At 46.2% G+C, this 25,291-nt stretch overlaps 1 protein-coding gene across 1 annotated transcript; it reads right to left on the reverse strand.

The window, feature by feature from the left end:
• Positions 1-496: 496 nt before the first annotated feature.
• LOC125551105 lies at positions 497-24,621 on the reverse strand. The gene is made up of 6 exons (XM_048714266.1): positions 24,055-24,621; positions 23,705-23,757; positions 22,300-22,337; positions 10,024-10,342; positions 9,591-9,895; positions 497-1,445 (listed from the first exon to the last, which is right to left on the reverse strand). The coding sequence occupies exons 1-6, from the start codon at positions 24,395-24,397 to the stop codon at positions 845-847; spliced, it is 1,659 nt and encodes a 552-aa protein (XP_048570223.1). The 5' UTR covers positions 24,398-24,621; the 3' UTR covers positions 497-844.
• Positions 24,622-25,291: the final 670 nt, after the last annotated feature.

Genomic DNA, 25,291 nt, shown 5'->3' on the forward strand with positions numbered 1-25,291 from the left:
GACGAACAACGACGAGATCCGAGCAAATCCACTAAAGATAGATCCACCAGAGACACACCTCCACACATCCACCAACGCTGTTAGACGCACCGGCAGAACAGGGTCTAGGCGGGAAGACCTTTATTCCATTTTTAGAAAGTCGTCGTCATCTCATCTTGAGAGTAGGACACGAACCCTAGCGAAAAAAAAGAAAAACTAAAAACGAAGCCCTCCCGCCGGCCCTTGCCAAGATCCATCACGTCCCCATGGCCCTAGGGCCATCGGAGGAGCGGATCTACGGCTGCGCCGGCAGGTGGCAGAAACCCTAGCTTTGTAAGTAACATAGGTTGTGATAACATCTTATATTATGGGCGGAGAGAATGTCGTAAAATTTATACTGTTTGATTCGTGTTGGAAAGAAGTTTTCATTTATATAGTTTTGTTACATATAACAAATTTTTTGTTACGCGGTATGCTCGAACTTTGGCTCAAAGTGAGGGGCCTAATAAACACGGGCTGAGGGGAATTGCATTCCATAAATATATCGTCTTAATCATGATTTATAGTCAGTTTTCTCCTATAACTGACTACACCCGAGGGCAATTTCTAAAGTCCCAACTACTAATTACAATGCTCATCAGAAGGCCGTTCCCTGGAATGCTCGTCAATTTCTTCCAGGGAGGAACATGCCAACAATAAATGAATCCCAATCAATCCCGTCCACACCAGTTAGATAACAACGAGCATCTGCTTCCAAGTATTGCATTTCCCTGTTGCAAATTGCAGATCCTAGCAGAATGGAAGCAAATCCAAGCATTTTCTAATGATGAGTCTCCCAAGGATTTGACTCCTTAGACCTCCTAGTTTATTCTTCTCCTTCAACTAGTCTTCCACGTACCCATCTCATCTTAGACTTATTAGAAGGTGAGGACACATCCTCTAGTGGCTCTGCTGAAATAAATTCTGTTGTATCTGCTGCAATCCGGTCGATCTGGTCGTTATTGACCACTTGCTCACTGATATATAGATCATTTGTTCCAAGATTTCCGTTCACATCTTGAGCTGTTGAAAAAGCTGAAGGAAGCAAATAAGCTCTTTCCATGGAGTTCTCTATCCTCTGAAACATACTGAGTTGTTCCTTTTCACCTAGTGCAGACACATCAAAATAGAAATCCATGCCATTAACAGTCCTTGGAGGTAGCTTCATTCCATTTACAGATTTATTCTCTTGTTTAATAAGGTCATTTTGATTCTCCAACTTGTGCAGTTCCGATACACCCGAGTCATCGGATGTATCATCAGAAGAACTTTCTGCTGGCCCATCATTATCATCAACACCTTCGAGTGACATTCTTGCCTCTGTAACAAGCTTTCTAGCTTCTATAAGTGATGCTTGAGCAAATGGAATTTTCGCTGCAACAGGCTCAAGAGCATTTGCAGCTTTCTCGGCTTCTACAATGAGTGACCTGATGGTAAAAGAATAAGAAAACAACTACAATGAGACAGTTAAATTTTAAAATGTCTTGCATGTACAGATAGCATGTTAGTTTTCTGACAGGAAGTAGTGTAAACTACTCCCTCCGTCCCATAATATAAGATCGTTTCGCAAGCTGTAATATAAGATTGTTTCGCAAGCTGTTTTAGCTTGCGAAACGATCTTATATTATGGGACGGAGGGAGTAGGTATGAAGTAAAAGCACCCCGGGAAATTCAACTGCAAGTGTGATTGCAGTGCACTAATGTGATATATTTGTATGTTATTACTTATGTTTTTCTTTTCATTCTTTGTTTTTCCGGAAAAAACTTCCGATCCATTCATCAAACATCATGGCAGTACAAAAAACACAAGAAATAATAAAAATTACATCTATGCCTGTAGACCACCTAGCAACGACTACAAGCACTGGAGCGAGCCGAAGACGCGCCGCCATCATCGCCCCTCCCTCACCGGAGACGGGCAAACCTTGTACTGACATGTATATTGTTTGGATTTTCCAAAGACTTTCACAGATATGTGGTTTTGATTTTTCCCAGTAGTAACAAACGAACTAGATGTGTCATGTGTGTAATTAGTACACGATAGAGATATGTGGTTAAACCCTCACAGATAAACCAAACTCAAACAATAATTACTTTTATCATTTTATTTTATTAGGGAATTACAAAACCATTTCCCTTTTTGGTGTATTGCATGATAGCCTTTCAAACTTAGCACATAGCCTTTCTACAATACTTAGAGGCTACCCAATTTGTTTCATGATTTTATCCCTAACCTATCACCTACATTTAGTTCAAACCCGAAATTGATTTTAAATGGATTTACATTTCAGAAAATATAAACATGATTCCAAAAATTATGAATCTTTTTGTGAGGCTTTGATATATTCCAGAGAAGGTTCACAAAATTTTTCATAAAGATTGGATCTCATTTGAACCTCCAAAACATTTTTAAACAGAAGATATTCCATTTTTTGTACAAGAAAAAGAAGAAGGAATTCTTTTAAGTCACACAACCCACAGCCCAAATACCCCTTTGCACTGGTTATTCCCTACCTCTGTATGGCAGCATGATCCCACGATCACGTTGACGGCAACGTCAATTTGACGGGCTGAACAGCGTCGCCTCGGCCTATATAGCTGCCCCCGACCTAGCCCTAGCCACCCTCTACCCTCCCTCGACGTTGCCGCTCTCCTCCTCCACCTACAGAAGCCCCTATTTTCCGCACGTCCTTTGACCGATCCAAGCACACCGTTGTGTTCATGGTGAGCTCCTATACCGAAGCCCCCTATTTTCTGCAATGTTTGGTAGCTACCCTTAGCGTGTAGTCCAGTAGCAAGACGTCACCGCTCGCCGTTGTTAGAGGTCACGGACGTCGGTGGCAAGCAAACCAGCGCCCAATGGAGCCTCAAGGTCGTATACGTCCTTGGATCATGCTAGTTCGCCGTAGATCACTGGCCCGCTCACGCACCCGAGCACCGGCATTGCCATTGGTCGTCGCCGACGATCTTCTGTTCATTATTTCTACGCACAAAATTCTGCTATCTAGCACCCGCTTGACTCTCTTTGCACTGCTGGTTGTCGTACTTTTCAGTGTTGCCAGGCTGTCCAGTCCAACTTAGAGTTTCATCGCGTCTACGGGAGTTCTTTTCTCGGCTCCGTAAGGAGTTTGATCCATGGTGCACTCTGTTGTTTGCTCGTGGCCATAGTTCTCTTATGGAGGCGCTTTCTAAGATTTATGCTGAGGAGACTCACCTCCCTAGTTCTGGTTTACTTTGTTAAGGAGTATTAGTATTAGATCTAGGAGACCTATTAGGCTATGTTTCCTTTCCTTGTACACCAAGTCTTATGTAATAAATATAAGCCCCACGGGCTACACGATAGAGATAGCATGCAAACATGGTATCATGAACCCGGGTTTAAGGTTTTTTGTTGGGCTCCACAACTCGCCCTCCCCGTCCAATCTTGTGTTGCCGTCGCTGCAATTTCTCCTTCGGGTTGGCTGCTGCTCTTCTTCCAGTTTAAGGACTTCTATAGATGATTTCTCTCGCTACACTTGGCTTTATTTATGTCTTCCCGCAGTGAGGTTCTGCCTATATATATAGGCATTTTGCTGCTATGACCCACACTCAAGTATCTTGGCCTATTCGTGTGTTTCGTGATGACTCCGCTGGTGAGTATATCTCCAAGATGTTGCATGGTGTCCTTGCTGAGCAGGGCACTCCTGCTCAGTTTTCTTGTCCCAGTGCCCATGCTCAGAATGGTGTGGCTAAGCACAAGCATGGTCACCTTGTTGAGACGCCTCAGGCATTGATGATCGCCACCTCTATTCCACCTCACTTCTGGGCTGAGGCTGTTTCCACTTCCACCTATCTCATAAACATCCAGCCCTTTGCTGCTTTGTAAGGTGGCATTCGTTTGAGCGTCTTTTTGATCATTCTCCTGATTATTCGACACTTCATTTGTTTGGTTGTGTTTGCTATGCCCCCCCCCCCCCCGGAACGCACCAAACACACGTATTTCTCGGGGTGTGACTTTTGATGAGTCTCGTCCTTTCTACCCGGCTCCATCTTTCTCGACCTTTTCTGTGAAGGATATCTCTTTCCTCACTTTTCCCCGACACTTCTATCACTAATGTTGAGTCCTTGTCCACTCACCCCACTCTTCTACTAATTCGACTGTTGTAGATACGACGTCGTCATCTCCTACGGTTTCCTCACCCTCACCTCACTTGTCACGGGATCTGCACCTTCATCGCCAGTGGTATCCCCGTCTCCATCACCTGAGCCTATTCCGGTGATTCCTCGTATTCTTCCATCTTTTCCTCAGTATTATACACGTCGTTCACGTGTTGTGGATGCGTCTACTAATGCGCCATCTTCCTTGTGCCAGCCTACTTATGGTTTACGTACTCACCCGTTGACCGCTATGGTCTTTCTAGCACTGGCGCTGCGACTTCTTATCGTGATGTTGTTCATTCCAAATGGCAGCTTGCCATGGCAGAGGAGATTGTTGCTTTTGAGCTCACCGACACGTGGGATCTTGTTTCTCTTCCTCCCTGTGCGCGTCTCGTCACTTGTAACGGGGTCTATAAGGTTAAGACTCACACGGATGGTTCTCTTGAGCGCTACAAAGCTCGTCTTGTGGCTCCCGTCTCCTCACTTGTTAACGGGGTCTATAAGGTTAAGACTCACACGGATGGTTCTCTTGAGCGCTACAAAGCTCGTCTTGTGGCTCGTGTCTTTCAACACGAGCATGGTCGTGATTATGATGACTTCTTCTCCTATGCCTCATATGACCATTGTTCGCACATTTCTTGGTGTGGCCTCTATTAGCCATTGGTCTGTCTCAGCTTGATGTCAAGAATGCCTTCCTTAATGGTGAGTTGTGTGAGGAGGTTTACATGCAACCACCACATGGGTATTTTGTTCCTCATGGTATGATATGTCATCTCCGTCGCTCTCTCTCTCTCTCTATGGCCTTAAGCAAGCCCCTCGTGCTTGGTTTGAGCGTTTCGCCTCTGTGGTGATTGTTGCTGGTTTTTCGGCAAGCGTTCATGATCCTGCGTTGTTTGTCCACCTTTCTTCTCATGGTTGGACTCTTTTCCTATACGTTGATGACATGATCATCACTGGCAACGACCCTAAGTACATTGCCTTTGTGAAGGCATGTCTTAGTGAGTAGTCTATTATGTCTGATCTTGGCCCTCTTCATTGTTTTCTTGGGAGTGAGGTTTCTACTACCTCTGATGGTTTTTTTATTTCCCATGAAAAGTATATCAATGATCTTGTCTGTGTTGCTCTTACTGATAAGCGCACCATTGAGACTCCCATGGAGCTCAATATTCACCTCACCGTGCTACTGATGGTGACCCTTTGTCTAATCTGGCGTTTTATTGTCATCTTGTTGGGAGTCTAGTCAATCTAGTTGTCACTCGTATGGGTATCTCACATATTGTTCATATTTTGAATCAGTTTCTTTTTGGTCCCACGTCGGCTCACTATAGTCACTTTCTTCGTGTTCTTCAATATCTTCGTGATGCGCTCTCTCACCGTCTTTTCTTTCCCCTCTCCAGTTTGTTACAGCTTCAAGACTATTCGAATGCTACATGGGTTAGCGATGCTCGGATCGTCGTTCACTTTTTTCTTACTGTGTTTTTCTTGCTGGCTCTCTCATTGCCTAGAAGACAGGGCAACAAATTGCAATTTCCTGCTCGAGTGCAGGGGCTGAGTTGTGAGCTATGGCTCTTTTAACGGCAGAGATGACTTAGTTATGGTGATTACTTCAGGAGTTTGGTGTGTCTATTATTACACCTACTAGACTCTTGTCTGATAATACATGTGCTAGAAGTATTGCGCGTGATCCTATGAAACATGAGCTCGCCAAGCATATTGGTGTTGATGCTTCTTTTGTGCGCCCTCGTGTGCAGGATCAGGTTATTGCTCTTCAGTGTGTGCCTTCCAAGTTACAGTTGACGGATTTCTTTACGAAGGACCAAACTAGAGCCGAGCATGGATTTTATCTCTCCAAACTAAGTGTTGTGGATCCACCATGAGTTTGAGGGGTAGTGTTAAGAGTTATATTATTTTCCATGTATAGCCTGTTTTATTTTCCCTAAGGTATGAGGGGTTTCATGCATATTTACCACCTCTACATGTATATATATCGGCCTAGGTCCACCTGAAAATACAAGTTGCATATTTCCTAACAATATCTACTTGATGCTGCTATGGGTAGTTGAACCTGGCTCTGATACATTTATGTTGTGCTATGGATATACTTATGTTAATATGTAATGAAGGCAAAGGTGGGAGGCCATGTTTTATGCAATCGGTGTTTTGTTCCACTTGAGCCGACACTAGGACCCGAGTTTTATCTTGATCCAAGACCAAGCTTACTCAACCTCTCGCTGGGGAATTTATGGGACCCCTTGCGACCTAGACCTAAACCTCAAACCTCTCCATGGGCCACATAGTTCGGGCTTTCCACTACGTCTAGTTGTGTTGCGAATGAGATGTTTATGATGATGGTGTTGTTGTTAATGTTATGGCTAACCGTTGCATACATATAGCCAAGGTTGTCAGAACCGTGATTCTGAATTGGATCGAAGCTTTGATGGTAGGATCGTAAATCATAGAATTTTCACTATCAGAATCGTAGAAACGTAGATACTAATAATCAAAATCATAGAATCATAGGGGTTCATTTGGATTGTAAAGTGGTAGAATCATGATTCTGACAACCTTGCATATAGGAATGTGGCACAGCAACCGTTTATCTTGCGGCCTCTAGCCACTCACAATGGTTGAGCTTTGATGGTAGGATCGCAAATCATAGAATCCTCACTGTCAGAATCATAGATACTCCCTTTTTATATACAAGGCCCCTATCAAAATTACAATTTGCAATTATACAAGGCCACTAACACTAATCAAGACGAAATTAATTGTGTTTGCCTCATTTTAGCAAAGGAGGACATTAATTATATCTTGCATGCAAGCGGGTGTGAGGTTGGCTTGAATGCGCCTCATTAATCAACCAAAAAGGAGTGAGAGCATTGGCCTGTTGTGGGTGGAAGAGAAAAATACACATTAATTAACACGTTAAACAACAAGACAAGATGGCTTGCAACATTGGCTTGAGCATGCATTAACTTTTGCCTTGTTACCTGTAATATACGTTTGTGGCCTTGTATACAAAAATGGAGGGAGTGCTAACAATCAAAATCATTGAATCATAGGGGTTCATTTGGATCGTAAAGTGATAGAATCGTACAATAGAATTGTGATTCTGACAACCTTGCATATAGGAATGTGGCACGGCAACCGTTTATCTTGCGGCCTCTAGCCGCTCACAATGGTTGAGTCTGTTTCGGAGCATCGGCTAGATTCACAATTCAGGCACAACTCGGTTGGGTAGCCCCTTGGACTTGTTTGCAACATATGGGAAGTGTCGTGGCCACTCTCCCTCCGCCAGCACACCCCGTGTGCGCTATTCTCGAGGGCATTAAGGGGTTGTTTGGTTCTCGCCAGTGTCGGCCATGCCAATGTTGGCGAGCCAAATACTTGGTGCAGGATATAGGCGCCCGAGATTTGCCAATGATTTGGCGTCAAAGTGAACCGGAGGAGCCTGGGTGGGCTGGGCGCACCAAAAGTTGGTGCCCATCCCAACGGGACGCCAAGCCTGGTCAACGACCAAAATTTTGGATCCGCAAGTGCGGGTTGTAATCCAAACAGCCCCTAAAAGAGCGTTTGGCGTTTGTTAGAGTAAATTGGTGCGCCCCTGCAGGGTTAAATCTATTTGAATAGCCCTGTCCATGTTATGGACGACTTCAACATTTTGTACTTAATCATAGAACAACTTCAACAAATATTTAATAAACTTGCCGCCGTGTGAGCATTGTTTGTAAAGCGTCCCTCAGAGCGCCCTCCAGGCTCAAAGCATCCGGCTCACTTTACACATGTGTCTAAGGTGTGCCTTAGACATTAAAGCGTCTAAAGCGCCCTCTTAGGCATCCTGATTGGCGCTTTAGTACAGAGAGGACGCCATAGACTTGCCAAGCAGGGAACAGAGATTTCTGGCGGGAAAAAAGGGCTGGGTGGGAACACAAGGGCGGGAAAACTGGGCTCACATGTGAAACAGTTTCAGGAGAGGAAAGAGAGAGAGAACCAAAACCAGGACGTGCAAATCTCCAGGCTTTCAGATCTCTCTCCTCTCCTCTGGCAGCAGCTTCCTCCTCAGATCAGCACCAGCTTCCTCCTCTCGCTCCTCTTCTCCGGCTGCAGCAGCTCCCCCCTTCCTCTTGCGCAACCACAATTGCATGGCTCCTGCCCTCTCTTCTCCCCCTTCCCCTCCCTTTGCTCTTTCTTGCATGCTCAGATCTGCACCAGCCTGTCATGCCTTTCCTGCTCTGTTATGTGTTATGCTATGCACAGCTCCTCTGCTCCTAGGTGCTGCTGCTACCTCTCTTATAGTAGTTGGCTAGTTGCTTACTGCTTAGTGGATGGATTAGAATAATGGCTACTAATGCATATGTGCTCACTGGTGGATTAGAATCAAGGTACGTATGTCTCACTAAATGGCACTCTATTTTACTGCCCATCAGGTTCAGAGTCTGTCCAAAGCGTCACCTCACTTTACGCTTTAGCGCTTAAGCAGTGAGGTGCCCCCTCAGCGCCTCGCTTCCCTTAACCGCTTTAAAAACATACGGTGTGAGTGCCTTGCGGATTCTTCCTCGTGGGAGATACAAGGTGGAATGAAAGCCAGTGCACTCTCTTTCCTTATCTCTATTAGACGCAAGTTGTAGTGTATCTATAGGAGCAAACCACATACCCTTACTTTGAGACGAGGCATACTCAGTGTAGATCTAATGTAAGTCTTGCAGAGTACGTCATGTACTCACCCTTGCTATTCAAACCAAGTTGCAGCAGAGGACTTCACCGACATTGAAGGCGGCTACTTTGCAAAACTTACTGACGACGAGTTAGATAGAAGGTCCCAGGTGGTCTGAGCCTTGGGAGGGCCTTTCGTTTATCTCCAACCTCTTGGGCACATTTGATATTTTGCCTATAACCAGACTATTCACTTCGTTGAATGATGTAATGTTGGGTCATGTTGATCTCTAGTTGTAACAATAACTTATTAGCTCATGTGAGCTCCATACCTTATATATATGTTATCGTTCGAGTTCTATGATGATACTTATTACGTCTCACCCCACAGCGTGTCATAGTGCGTGCATGTACGAAAGTACACTTTGCGGGTAGGATATGGCTTCTATTCTATACCTTGTAGGCAATTGCGCTAAACTTGGAATATACCAAATCCGGGGTCCGACAATGTGGCTGTTATTAAGCTTTGACTACTTTTCATAAATTAAACACATTGGATAGTGCAACAATCAAACAGAAATTATAAGGGGGGGCTTAGCCAGCATTGCTGGGTTATTTTGTCTTATTTTCATATTTGTCAAAACTAGTCAAAGTCTAGTTGAAAGAACACATCAAAGTGCAGTAACAAAATTTTAAGCACAGAAAATCAATAGCTGATATTTGTTAGCAAAGATGTGCCTCATGCAGTTTACCCTTTTCTAATTGCAAATAAGACAACATACCTGGCCCTTTCAATAGCCTCTTTCTTCTCTATTTCCAGTGCTGTCCTTTGGGCTCGAATCTTCGTTATCATCTCTAGTTTCTCACCTGCCATAGGATCTTTGTAAGGAGTTGCACTTTTCTTTCTCTTAACCGGAGCAGTTTTTGCATGTGCATCGTCCAAGCTGACAGCTCTGTGTTGAATAGATTTCTTTTTTTCACGCTTTGCACCTGGTTCTCTCGGAGTTCTTTGTTTACGCGGTACTTTAGATCCAGAAGATGTTCCATGATAGCTATTAATTGCACTGCAAACACGTTCACGGTATTCCTGCAAGAAAATCAATCGTTTCTACCATTAGTTTATGCAATATGAATAAGCCATATATTGCCCCGAAGACATTGGAATGAGAGGATGAGAACCATGAAATATGTTCAGCAAGGCATAGATAATCTTACTCGATCCAACCACTTCGCAGCAATGGCTTCTGCAATTTTTCTCCTCTGCTCTGGAGTTTTTGGCGCTCTTCTATTACCTGTCGGCCTAGGCATTGATCGTCTTTGCTGGACTTTCTCCAACCATTCCTGCCGCAATTGCTCAGTCAATATTTTATGTGAATTCCATTGGAAGGCAACTCCACCAGCAAAGCCCTTCCTAGCTGCATCTGCTATCATTTCCCGCCACTCCACAAAGCAGCCATCCTGAACCATTAGCTTCTGTAGACGCAAGCTCCACCCACGCCTCACTCCCAATGATATCTTAATTTTGGTCTCTTCACTGTATTAAGTACAAACAAAAATAGCAATTACTACAAAAGCATCTACAATTAAATCGATTTGGTAGTTCTAGAAATCATGAAACTAAGGAACTGCAGTTAACATTTTTTTTTTAAAAAACTGCAGTTAACTTTTTTTTTAAAGAACTGCAGTTAACTTATTACACTACTATTTAAGCACTAAATATTCTTGCTTTGAGGTTAGTTCCTGGGTACTTCAGAGTTTAGACTTGTGGGTTGTGGCACAGTTGCAGGTTTGGATATGGCCGAGGGGAGTATGAAGTGGCATGTGCAAACATTGCGAAATCAAGCGAACGAGCTCTTCGGATCAGCTCGCTATAGTGCATGAGCTTGTGTAGGCCACGCTCCATCTCTTGAAGTGCATGTGCAAACACTTGAATCATGCCGAAACTGAGACAAGCTCGAGTCCCTGGCATACTTTAAACTATGGGCCAACTGCCATCCTTACTGAGTAGTATGCTTGCAATTCCCGAGCTAGCAGCCAGGTTGTGTTATCTTAAGACATCAAAACCAGTCCCGCCGATGCCCTCAACGGCACTCTCCATGGGTGCTGCCACTAACACAAATAGTGGTGCCATTACATGTGTGCAGGAACCATCATTGCAATCCGCTGCTGCACTCGTCATTGCCATCCGCTGCTGCACTCGTCATTGCTCATGGAAAACTGGGTTCTTGCTGAGTGCGAGCACGGACATGGTGTCCCTCTTCCCCTTCATATCACCAAGCAACCGTGCCAGCCAGATGGTTTGGCTTGCCGCCGTTGTTGCAGCAACGTACTCTACTTCACAGGAAGACGCAGCCAAAACTCACTGCTTCGCAGATTGCCAGCTTACTCCGGACATGCTCTTCCTCATGTCGATGTCGCCGGTCTGATTGCTGTCCGAGAAGCCAACCAGTTTTGCGCCCTTTGTACTACGAGGGTAGGAGAGACCATAGTCAATCATGCCGGCTGTAGCGTAGCAGCTGCTTCACGGCGCTCATGTGTTCCACCGTGGGGCGCTCCATGAGTCTGCTCGTTCAACCCAACAAGAAGGCGAGATCAGGCTGTGTGTGGACGAGGTACTGCAGACTTCCAATGATCCGCCGGTATGTTGTGGCATCAATCTCCTCTGCTGTGCTCTCACAACTCAATTTGAGTCGCGCCTCCATGGGTGTGGGCAAGGGATCGCAGTTCCTCAGCCCAGCTATGTCAAGGATGCGCTTGACGACTTCCCCTGATTCAAAGTGTCCCATCTTTGCCTTGGGTGTAACTCAATCCCAGGTAGAAGGAGATGAGCTCAAGATAACCTATAAGGAATTCCGTCTTCATTTCTTCCTTGAATCGGGTGATCTCATCATGGTCTAATCGGGTGTCTGATCTGGTGATCACCAGATGGTAGACATTGATGCCAATGAGCAAGAACACCCTGCCATGGACGCGTCCGTACATCGTGCTCCTGGGCGCTCTGCTCGAAGCCAAGCCACTTCAGTGAGGCATGAGGCATGCCTTACATGCACGCAGGGCTTGGCACAGTACATAGTACCCCCTCATAGTCGCAACACCTTTCCTTCTTCTCAAGTGACAAAGAAACCAAGTGGCTGCGACACATAAACCTCCTTGGTGCGGAGGGTGCCTCCGGATATCACCATGTCAGTATGCCCCATCGTCAAAGACATGCATATCTCCCACATCATACATATAAAGGTGAATCTTCTCTTTTTCTTGTGTTTACTTGACCCCTTCGAGGACGGTATACTGCTTGACCCTCCTCCCTCATGCATCCATAGGTTTGAGTGGAACTTCACACATGTCAAGGAGTGCAAGCACGAGAGTACGCCTACACCATCCGCAAGGGAAGCTTGGAAGCAGCAACGAATAGAGAAGAAGGAGAAGAGCTGCTGAAGATCAGCTGTTGGACTGTCTGGACATCATCTCGGAAGTCCAGCTTGATGCCTCCAGGCATCAGTACCCAAAACGTTAAGCCTGATGAAAGGGCCCTCTGACTTTCTGTCCGGAGTTTTGTCTGACCATCAGCCAGACTGTCCGGCATCCAAGCCAGAGTGGAACTTCACACATATCAAGGAGTGCAAGCACGAGAGTACGCCTACACCATCATCAAGGGAAGCTTGGAAGCAGCGACGAATAGAGAAGAAGGAGAAGTGTTGCTGAAGATCAGCTGCCGGACTGTCTGGACATCATCCCGGAAGTCCGACTTGATGCCTCCGGGCATCTATACTCCTATAAAAATGGCAATTGGTGATGATGGTGTGTCTGCCTCTATGCCATATTGACCGTTCGATCTGGAATGTAAGGCTGAAACTGAGGTGGGTAGTTCCGGAGCACATTTTGCATAAACACCCCACACATTCGACAGAATTTTGGAGAAGACATCCGAAACACAAAGCCGATACCCTGGAAATTTCTCCTTCTCTCGCCAAACAAACGAGCCTTCTAGAACCCCTCCCAAATTCCTCGTCGTCGGCCCTTCTCCTCTCATCCACGGCAACTGCCAGAGTTGAGTTGCGCGAGGGATCCTACTCTTCTATACGTAGTTGTAGTTAGGGTCTCAGTAAATTGAATTTTGGCTTCAAGCTTTCGTCCGTATCTCTGCTTCTAGATCCGTCGAAGATGGAGCCATGGCGGTGGTTGCTTGCTGCCACATCCAAGTGTCCCTTTGCTCTCTCGTCCTACCACCCCTCTTGGTATGGATTTCCTTTTGGAAACACTATGCCCAAAAAAGGGGACGATCCCAACTCCTGGCACAATCGACGCACGCGCACGATTGAGCGCGACCGTTTCGCCATCTAGGCCTTCACCGCTGGTGCCGGTCACCCGGTTGGAGATCTAGGACGCTGTTGCCAAGTACTCCCTCTGTAAACTAATATAAGAGCGTTTAAATGACTACTTTAGTATTCTAAACGCTCTTATATTAGTTTACGGAGGGACTACGTCAGGCTGCGGGCACTCCACGGCGCTGTCCGCTGGCATGGCGTGCTGAATGCTGTTGGTGTCGGCGCGTACGCCAACAGGAGCCCGGCCAACATCAGCCTCGTGCCAGCTGCGTCGTCCGTGTGCTCACGGACAGCGGCATCGACCAATGCAGACTAGGAGTATCCAATGTTTATTCAGACAAGTAGTGCAAGCTCTGAACCGTACACAAAGATGTAACAAGAACGCCTCCACCTCAGCTCTCAAGTTCCAGGGATATGCACAATCACATCGGCACAGCGTCTTTCCGTGCAGCTGACTGTCAGTGCTGCTTCCTCTCTACTGTATTTGAGATGTGGACTCGGCTTCGTCAGCGCTATCAGCCCTCTGGTGATGCCTTATACCTGTCTGTGGTTCGGCAGGAGCATGCTCTTCAGCAGGGTGACTCCGCTGTTGATGAGTTCTATGCACAGAGTTCTGCTATCTGGCATCAGCTTGATTCTCTCCGCACTGCTGGTTGTCGTACTTGTCAGTGTTGCCAGGCTGTGCGGGCTGATTTGGAGTTTCATCGTGTCTACGAGTTCTTGTCTCGACTCCGTAAGGAGTTTGAGCCCCGGCGCGCTCAGTTGTTTGCTCGTGGTCGCATCTCCCTCATGGAGGCGCTTTCTGAGATCTGTGTTGAGGAGACTCACCTCTGTGGCGCTGGTTTACTTGAGGTTCCCTCTGTGCTCGGTACTCGAGTTCCTGCTATGCCTGCTGCACCGACTCCTTCCCACTCGAGTGCTCCGCCGCTCTTGCCTACTCCTACGGGCGGCCAGGGTCAATCTCGTCCTCACTGCGGCTACTACAAGATGGATGGTCATGTTGAGTCTCAGTGCTTCCAGAAGAAGAAACACCTGCGTAAGGTGCGATCATCAGCTTCGAGGACTTCTTCTACTTCGACATCTTCAGCCACCGCCTTGACTGAGCAGGATATTCTGCGACTTAAGCGTCTGCTTGCCGCTTCAGGTTCTCCTTCGACGGGTACTGCAGGTTCTATGACTAATGCTTTCCGCACTGAGCAACCACCCTCTACATAGTCAGGTACATCCTCGTGGGTTCTGGACTCCGGAGCTTCTTTTCATATGTCTTCTCATTCTTCAAATTTGTTCTCTCTTAAATCGCTTGATTTTCCTGTTCACGTACTCACTGCTGATGGTACTCCTCTTTCTGTTGCTAGTCGAGGTAATCTTACCACACATTCTTACTCTGTTCCTGATGTTGCTCATGTTCCTCGACTTACCATGAATCTTTTTTCTGCCGGTCAACTTACTGATTCTGGTTGTCGCGTCATCCTTGACGTTGACTCTTTGTTCTGTCCAGGATCGTCGAACGCACACTTCGGTTGGGGCTGGCCCTCACCGCCGTGACTCTCAGGGTCTTTGGGAGCTAGACTGGCTTCATGTTCCTTCTGCTGCCACCACTATCGCCAGTCCATCCGCTTCTGTCGCTTCAGCTACCAGCTCCTTCCAGCAGTGGCATCATCGACTTGGTCATCTTTGTGGGTCTCGCTTGTCGTCATTAGTTCGTCGAGGTCTTCTGGGGTCTGTCTCAGGAGATGTCTATTTAGAGTGTCAGGGCTGTAGACTAGGAAAACAGATTCAGTTACCTTACCCTACTAGTGAGTCGGTGTCTTAGCGTCCTTTTAATTTGGTCCATTCTAATGTATGGGGTCCGGCTCGCTTCGCTTCAAAAGGGGGCCATTGATACTATATTATTTTCATAGATGATTTCTCTCGTTACACTTGGCTTTATTTTATGACTTCTCGCAGTGAGGTTCTTTCCATCTATAAGCGTTTTTCAAGACAGCACAACGACAACTATGACTATGGACCCATTCAAGGACCATACTTTGGAGGCAAGTGACTTGGTGGCGAGCGAGGAACAAGCTTCCACTTTTGGAGGCAATAGTGAGATGGTCAAGCATGGGATATTCCCTTCAATCATGGAGGCGAGTGATGATGTGCCACCTTCTAGGACCTTCATCCTTGGCAACGGTGACGGGATGCTTGAGGATGGGATTTTCCCTTCAACTATGGCGGCGTATAGTGTGACTTGAGAGATATGTGCACGCATATTGAGAGTGAGAGTTCACCACTAGCCCCACATATGTCGATGCCCCAATTCCTATGTGAGGAGAGCCACAACCACCACCATCACTTGAGTGACTCCATCATATGTGAGTTTGAGTGTGGTCCATCCACCTTGAGGGAAATAGTGAGCCACAAGAGATGAGTGAGGTAGTTGATAGGTCATGTGTAACACCCCGGATATGATTTACCCAATATGTATTCCAACTCTTGCCGTTTCCGGCGTTAAGTTATTTTATTTTTCTCGGGTTCGGGTTTTTGTCTCCGTGTTGTTATCGTTGTCATGCATCTCATATCATGTCATCATGTGCATTGCATTTGCATACGTGTTCATCTCATGCATTCGAGCATTTTCCCCGTTGTCCGTTTTGCATTCCGGCGCTTCGTTCTCCTCCGGTGGTCATTTCTACCTATCTTTCGTGTGTGGGGATTAAACATTTCCGGATTAGACCGAGACTTGCCAAGCGGCCTTGGTTTACTACCGGTAGACCGCCTGTCAAGTTTAGTATCATTTGGACTTCGTTTGATACTCCAAAGGGACCGTAAAGGCCTCGTGTGTGTTGCAGCCCAACACCCTTCCAATTTGGCCCAAAACCCTCTCCATCATCTAAAGCGTTTGATCACGATCGCGTGGCCGAAAACCGCACCTCATTTGGACACTCCTAGCTCCCTCTAGGCCTATAAATAGGTCCTCCTCCAAAAATCCGGATCTCTTCCCCGTCCAAACCCTAAAAATCGCCCCGCCACCACCAGACACGTCCGGCCGCCGCCGGACGAAGTCGCCGCCGCCGCCCGCGCCAATCAGGAGGCGCCACGTGGCCGGCCGCCTCCTCCCACCGCCGCGGCCCGCCCAGCCCGCAGCCGGCCCCCGAGGGCCCGAACCGGCGCCCGCGCCCCGCCGCCCTTCTCCTACCTCCCAGCCCGCGCGCCCGAGCCGCCGACCATCCGCCGCGCCGCCTCTCCTCTTCCGCGCCGGCGCTGGACCGCCTCGCCGGCCGTTCCTCCGCCCCTCCTCGCTTCGGGAATCGGCAAGTCCGGCGACGCCCCTGCTTCTCCGGCGAACTCGAGCTCCGGCCGTCGAACCTCGTAACCCGCGCGTGAACAGTGCAGATCTGGATCCAAAAATCTCGAGGGTTGACTTTTATCCCCGAAACCCTAATTCATATGCCCATATTCATCATGCCGTAACTTTGCATCCGTAGCTCCGTTTCGCGCATATAGCATATCAAAATGTTCGTCTCAGAGAGCACATCATTTCATCTCATTGCATCATTTTCATTTGAGTTCATCTTGATGCCCGAAATGCTGTTAGAAGAGGGCTACTTGAGATTATTGTCAGATCTGCTGCTCCATTTAGATATTTGTCATTTTTGCCATGATTATTGTGTGCATGATATGTCCATGAGCTCTACATATGTTTTGTTAAGGGTTTTGTCATCTTTTCAGAGATGCAACCCATGTATTTTTGTGATGTGTGTGGTGACTAGCACAAGCTTGCAAAGTGAGACACTTGGTAATGCTGATTTCAAGGACTTAGCATTTCCACTAAGTCCTTGAGCTGTTTATCTCATATGGCCATATGTTCATGTTGTTTCCTAGTGATCCGTGCCTCTTTTGAGGATGATCAGTAAGGATGTTTTGTTAATCTTGTAGTGCTCTATCCATCCATGTCTTTGTTTGCAATTATGGAGCACCCTAATTTGAGTCAATCGAGCTCTACTTTTGCTATTTCGTGAATCTGGTCAGATTGTCTACTTATTAGCAATTTTGCCGAGGATGTTGCAGTTGATCCGTGCATGCTATGCTATTGTTCTTGCCATGTCTAGCTTGTATTTTGTGTATTCTTGATGGGTGTATGCTCAGATTGTCATGACTTGCTCTATAGTGAGTGCATCGAACTCGTAAACATGCCTACTTGATATCTGTTTCAGCATGCTCCAGTTTTCACTAAGTCTGAGAACTGATTATGTTTTTGCCATGTTCACATGCTTGCAATTGTATTTTCTGATCCCTTTTGGCTCAAGGTCACTAAGGGACTTTTGTTAAGCTCTTTGAGTAGCTCCATGCCATGCTTTACTTTGCCATGTTCAGGTCTTGTAGCATATAGTTTTGTTGCTCCAAAGAGTGCTATCTGATCTGAGATTCCAAACAAGTGTTAATTTCACTAAGTCTGAAATCTGTTTACCATATGCATTTTTGCCATGCTTGTTTGAACCTGTTAATGGATGAATTGGCCGTAGCTCAGTGCTAGACTTTTGTTAAGCATCTTGAATGAATTCCTGCCATGTATTTTGATGCCATGTTTGGGTGTTGTAGCGTGTTCATCTCGTTGCATTTAGATGGCTACTTGCTGTAAATCGCAGAACGTGGTCATATTTGAATTGCTTGTCATTTCCAAACCGTAACTCCGATTCCGGTGATCTTTATATCGTTTTCAAGCGATTTCATCTCACCTTTCCAGTGGCACACTTGGAATTCCAAGTTGAGGCCAGGTTCATGCATCCCTTATCAAATCTTGCATATGCATCCCGCATAGCATACCATCATTGCATCATATTGTTTGAGCTTTGCACGTGGTTGATTGTGTTCCGTTTGCTTGTTTGTCTTGTTTGGGTAGAGCCGGGAGACGAGTTCGCTAACGAGGAGCCCGTTGAGTTTGCTTTCGAGGATCCATGCAACTCTGACAACTTTGCAGGCAAGATGATCATACCCTCGAAATCACTACTATCTTTGTTTTGCTAGATGCTCGCTCTTTTGCTATGCCTATACTACGATGCCTACCACTTGTTTTTCAAGCCTCCCAAATTGCCATGTCAAACCTCTAACCCACCATGTCCTAGCAAACCGTTAATTGGCTATATTACCGCTTTGCTCAGCCCCTCTTATAGCGTTGCTAGTTGCAGGTGAAGATTGGAGACCGTTCCTTGTTGAAACATTATTTACTTGTTGGGATATCATTATATTATCTTGTTATCTTAGTACATCTATATACTTGGTAAAGGGTGGAAGGCTCGGCCTCTCGCCTAGTGTTTTGTTCCACTCTTGCCGCCCTAGTTTCCGTCATATCGGTGTTATGTTCCCGGATTTTGCGTTCCTTACGCGGTTGGGTTATAATGGGAACCCCTTGATAGTTCGACTTGATTAAAGCTTTTCCAGCAATGCCCAACCTTGGTTTTACCATTTGCCACCTAGCCTCTTTTTCCCTTGGGTTTCCGAAGCCCGAGGGTCATCTTATTTAAACCCCCCCCCCCCCGGGCCAGTGCTCCTCTGAGTGTTGGTCCGAACCAGGCAGCCTGCGAGGCCACCTCGGAGAAACTCGAGGGTTGGTTTTACTCGTAGCTTGACCTATCTGAGTATGCCCTGAGAAAGAGATATGTGCAGCTTCTATCGGGATTTGTCGGCATATTCGGACGGTGTTGCTGGTCTTGTTTTAACCTGTCGAAGTGTCTTGAAGAACCGAGGTACCGAGTCTGATCGGAACGTCTCGGGAGGAGGTCTATTCCTTCGTTGACCGTGAGAGCTTGTCATGGGCTAAATTGGGACTCCCCTGCAGGGATTTGAACTTTCGAAAGTCGTGCTCGCGGTTATGGGCAGATGGGAATTTGTTAATGTCCGGTTGTAGACAACTTGAACCTTAACTTAATTAAAATGAATCAATAGTGTGAGTTACCGTGATGGTCTCTTCTCGGCGGAGTCCGGGAAGTAAACACGGTGTTGGAGTAATGCTTGCCGCAGGTTGCCCTCTAGTTATCCGTTCGCGCTTTGCCTCCTCTTCTCGCTCTTTTTTGCGAACAGGATAGCCACCATATATGCTAGTCGCTTGCTGCAGCTCCACATATTTACCTTACCTTACCTGTTAAGCTTAAATAGTCTTGATCGCGAGGGTGCGAGATTGCTGAGTCCCTGTGGCTCACAGATTACTATTACATCAGATGCAGGGCCTGATGATTCCGCTCCAAGTGACGCGCTCGAGCTCAAGTGGGAATTCGACGAGGACTCTCAACGTTACTATGTTTCCTTTCCTGATGATCAGTAGTGGTGCCCAGTTGGGGGTGATCGGGACCGTGTCGCATGTTGGGTTGTCTTTTATTTTGGCGCCGTAGTCAGGCCATGAGTGTTTGGATGATGTAATGCTATTTTATGTACTTGATTGACGTGGCGAGTGTAAGCCAACTATGTTATCTCCCCTTTTATTATCTATATTACATGGGATGTTGTGAAGATTGCCTAACTTGCGACATATGCCTTCAATGCGATTATGTCTCTAAGTCGTGCCTCGACACGTGGGAGCTATAGTCGCATCGAGGGTGTTACATCATGTTAGGCCATTTGCAATGCAAACAACTTAACCTCTACCTTTATTGTGTCCTCTCCTTTGGTGCTAGGTCTCATGGATGATAACACCTCGATCCTCAACAACTTCGGCCCTCCTTTGGACAAGACAATGGCCATGGTGGAAGAAGATGCACCCCGCACATGATTCCATCAAGATGATGACGTTGGCCACAAGATGGTCTTTTCCACCACAGCTACTTCACATGAGTGGGACTCCCAAGGTAACAAAATAGGTGATGGTGATGTGTGTGTCCCTCTAGTGGATATGGATTGCTTGCATGATTCTGACGCTCCTATTACTATGTCACATGCTATTAGGCCTTCTACATGCTTTGATTTGACACCCGTCTATGATGTGTGTGATGATGAGTATGTTATGTTGAGTAGTTGTGATACCGTGCTACATAGGATATCTTGTCATAACTTCATATATCATATCATGTTCGATAACCCTCTTGCTTGGTCATATGCTATGAATGAGATATGAAAATTCAAATCTTTGCAATCTTATCATGGTGACTATGCCATCCCCATTAAATTCAACTTGAGTTATGAATATGGCAGAGATGACAAACTTTTGCTCTATGGTATTTGCATATCTTGTGATGATATTGGCGTGCTCCCTTTGCATCATTTGAGCAATTCCCTTCATATGTCATGCCATGAACAACGTGCTTTGTACATGCATTGTTTAGATGTTGTTCAATTTCTCCTTGTATTCTTTCAAGTCTTTGTCTTGCTTGCAACCATGCTTATACTATTGCCCATGAGGACATCCCCATAGTTTCCTTGTTAGGTTGCTCTATCTTTTACTTTGCATGCTCCCATAATTGTGTGCGTAATATGTTTTACATTGATATGAATGCTATGCATATTAGTATTGATGCATCATATACTTGTTACACCTTTTGTCCCCCATGTGTTGAGCATAACAAGTATCATTGCATCATGGATGACGTATTCTTGTATCGTGCATCAAATTTACTTGCATATCTTGTGCTAACTCCCACATGCACATACACATCATGATGGATGATGTGTACATATGCCACGTGCCCACATTCTTTCGTTTGTGTCTATGTTGTGTAGGTCATCATGCTTGCTTGTCAATTTCTAAACTCATGAGTTGACAAAACGAGCTCTGGAGAGCTCATTTGGAGTCCGGAGCCGTATACCGGCCTAGGGGTCCTGTGCCAACCTGATGGGCCGACTTTTGGTGGCTGAAGGCAACCCTGGGCCATGGCACCGTCACTGATGTCACACAATTTTATCGGACGGCTATCAATAATTGAGGTGAAATGGAAGCACACATGTGCGAGGAAATCTAGTAGGCTTTCATCACACACCACTGATAGATATATTGTTCCGTAGTTTAATGGGCGTGGTCGGCATTTAAGAACATATTCAATAAAATATAGAGAACATGTTGATGTAGAAGTGCTTTGATACTCATATTAAAAATGTTTACAAAAAATTAATTTTTATCACCAAAAGGCCAAAATTGCTAACACGTCTTTTACAATGCAAGCAAGGACAAAAAAGGAGACATGTACTTACAAAAATATTATTTTCCATGAACACAATCATATATCTTAAGAGTCTCTCTAAATGTGGCGGGAAACAACAACAATTACTTCATCAAGTCATGCATTGTTCGCAACTCTAAGAGCGTCAATCCAGCCGGTATGGTTCACAACTCTAAGGGCGTCAATCCAGCAGGTATGGTTCGCAACTCTAAGGGCGTCAATCCAACTGGTAAGGTTCGCAACTCAACTCTAAGGGCGTCAATCCAGCTGGTAAGGTTAGCAACTCTTAAGGGCGTCAATCCAGCTGATATGGTTCGCAACTCTAAGGGCGTCAATCCAGCTGGTATGGTTCGCAACTCTAAGGGCGTCAATCCAGCCGGTATGGTTCGCAACTCTAAGGGCGTCAATCCAGCTGGTATGGTTCGCAACTCTAATACATCTTAAAGTAAACCATGTGGGACTAAACCCACCATTACAAAGCACAGCACACAGCAGGGTGTTATAATTATGGAGGATAATGGTTCAGGCCATCTCCAACGCGGCGCTACAAATGGGCGCTAGGGAATAAATTCCCAGCCGTTGCTCTCCAATCCCGGTCACATAGTTGGTGTTGAGTGCCTGATTTAGAGGCGACGCTTAGGTGGGCTTTTGGTTCAAATTAAATGGTCCAAGCACCCATGGATTTATTATGTGCGTTGGAGGCTGCGGCTCTTACGTGAGTGCTTCATCTTGGTATTTTTATATTTTCTTGTGCAACGTCTTACCGAGGGCATCTCCAACAGAAGAAGCTTATATGAGCACCTAAAAAAACAAGGGGGGCAGCCCAGTGCAATAGACCCAAGGCGGTCGGACCCTTCCCCGGACCCTGCGCAAGCGGGAGCAACATGCACCGGGCTGCCTTTTTTTTAGGTGCTCATATAAGCTTCTACTGTTGGAGATGCCCTTAGTAAGACGTTGCACAAGAAAATAGAAAAATACCTTGTCGATAATTGTTAATGTTTTATCAATGTACTACATAAATCTTAAGAATAAGGGCCTACCTCTGAGCATGTCCGAGATTCATCAGCTTTTTCTTAACCTGCACAGCAATCTCTTTAGCCAAGCTAAACAATGCATTAACTTGTTTCTGACAAAAACTTGAACATACTGACACAGTATTAATGAGCCAAGTAAATAATGCAAGAAAAATATAGGCTTCGATGGGTATCACACCTAGTACCGTACACTAGTGCACCCACTGGTCCTTTGCGGTTGGACCAAGTGTTACATTTGTGCCTGCTATGGCATGTGTGGTTAGTTTGTAATACCACACCATTATAGTTTGTAAGTAGCATGTGTGGTTAGTTTGTAATGCCACACCATTATACTAATTTGTAAGTAATTAAACCAATAATAATAACAATAATCATTTCCCATTATATATGTAGAAGTATCTGTATTACCAGCCATGCAGTACCCATGTTGCTGCAACATATCAACATATTACTGCATATTTCATGTAAGATCCCAATTTTAAAGAGAACTATAGCAAACGAATTCAGGAAAATTACATCTTAATACATACTTCAAACAACAGCAGCAAAGCCTTAGTCCCAAACAAGTTGGGGTAGGCTAGAGGTGAGATCCATAAGATCTCGCGACCAACTCATGGTTCTGGCACATGGATAGCAAGCTTCCACGCACCCCTGTACATGGCTAGTTCTTTGGTGATAAGTAAATTTAGATGCCCTGGAACCATTTATGAATACTATTCAGCATGCTTTACCTGGCAAGGTTGCAAAACATACCCAGCAGAAAGCAAAAAGAAATGATGGCATAAACATTCCAAGTTAATTGCTTCCGATCAGCATATGATTCAATAAATTAGAAAGTGTCTCAAAATAAAATGTGGTTGGATGAACATTTCATTGCAAACATGCCAGATTTCTAGGCTATGATATCTGCATTTGCATGTATCCACAGCCAGAAATGTGGAACCAAGCATACTTAAACGTACATTTTTTCAATAATCTATCCAACTCACTGTCCTGAAATTTTTTATCCTTCCTTTGCATTGCAAAACAAACAGCTACATAGAAGCTGTATGGTGACAATCTGTTACACCATGAAATAAAGCAACTCCAGAACGTTGTAGCACCCCAAGACATAAGGGTGTTTGTATTGTCCAGTTTAGTTAGAGATGGTTAATCTCCTCAGATGATGCAAACTTGAGAGGTAGAGACCATGCGTTACCCAAATGCAATTGTGCCCAGGCATTCAATCGATCCAATATAAGATAACAATTTTGGCTTGTAGCAATATTGCTATTAATTAAATGTATTCAATTAGCTATCTACAATCCTACATTATGAAATAGTTAGCTCAAGTAACACTACGCAAATACCAAGGGATTAAAAGACATGACGCCACATATAAATAGCAACAACAATTCTTACATGACTTCACCTTGGGGTTCTGCATAGCAAGCCGTGTCCTCTCCCGAATCCGCTGGAGCGTCTCTACACATGCAAGTTAAATTTAATAAGGCATTACCGTTTCCTCAAATCAATATGCAACTCTTATCTAAGTCATTTACTAGATCCATTTAAACCTTCATCGTTGCAGTTATTCCATGTTTTTCTGGAACAGAACATCTACATGAATTTCCTAAAAGGTGGCCGCTGGCATGTTGAGTTCTCACGTTGCTATCACACAGTTTCCACCTACCAGTACCAATCTCTCTCTTTTTCTTCCATTTTAATCAAACATTTCCACAAAAGTTACCACTGAAGGATTAAACTAGGGTGCAATCCTACCTGGGCTGTGCTTCCTGCCCTTGTTCCACGGCGTATTCCCCTTGTTCGCCTGCGATATCCGCATCCGCCTCATCCTCTCCCTCTCGTCCACTGCCTCGCCGTCTTCCTCATTCCCCACACCATCCTCCTCAGTCGGAAACTGGATTTCCACCGCCTTCGCACCGCGGTCCAGGGCCAGCGCAGGGTCCACCTCCGCTAACACCCTGACTGCGCCGGCGCGGCAGCGGGGCGGCCCAAAGCATATCACCCGGCGCTGGACGTGGGATGCGCAGGGCCACGGGGGAACCTGCGGGAGCCGGGGCCAGGAGGAGACCGAGTAGTAGCCCAGGAGCTGCGGCGCCATTAGACGTCTGTGTTCTTCACGGCGGATGGTTGGCCTAGCAGAATGCCGCCCACGTAGCGCGTGGAGACGTGATGCGAGGAGCGCCGCCGCTGCCGGTGGCGGATGGAATGGAGGGCGGCTGAGGAAAGGATTGGCTCAGCCGCGGCTGATGGAAGGATTGGTTCGGCGGCGAGGAGCGAGAGATAGTCGAGCGAATTGGTGACGTCCTATGCGGAGAACGTGGAGTGGGGGATAAGAGCGGACACGAAATCAAGGGTGTGTTTGGTTGGCTGGCTGCACAAGGGCAACTAAGGCCAACTCCACCGCATGACCCTAAACGGACGACTTTTTCCTTTTGGTGCAGCAATGGTTTCACCCATGTCCACGTCTGTTCGATGGATCATGGGTGCACCCAGGACGCGGCCGCACCCCAAATCTTGTCCGTGTTGGACGTGTTTAAAAAAACATAAAAACTTAAATAAAATGACTTAAAAAGTAAATAAACGCAGTTTAAAAAACTTAAAACTTAAGTTAGGGTCGCCACAAAATGGCTCAGTTTCACGTCTAACTGGACATAACTAAACATAAAAAAAGAAAATAAAAAACGGCGCCGCCAGCGCGCTCCTGCTCGTGCCCGTCGATGTCGTCGCCGTCGCCGTCTTCAGTGGCCGCCAGCGTCGTCGTCGTCGCTGACGAGGTCGACGTAGGCCGGTGGCGTCCAGAGGTGGGCCGGCGGTGCGTGGTAGACGCGGGCGGGCTGGACGGCAGGAGGTGCCTGCACCACCTCCTCCCGTGGCGACGCCTCCCGCTCCGGTGACCGCGGCGGAGTGGCGCACCAGTTCACGCCCACGACGGCGGCCATCTCCGGAGCAGTGCAGGACCAGCCCCACCCCTGGCCAACCAGGCCTGGTGGAA

Source organism: Triticum urartu, chromosome 1, assembly GCF_003073215.2.
Source record: "Triticum urartu cultivar G1812 chromosome 1, Tu2.1, whole genome shotgun sequence".
Lineage (NCBI taxonomy): Eukaryota > Viridiplantae > Streptophyta > Magnoliopsida > Poales > Poaceae > Triticum > Triticum urartu.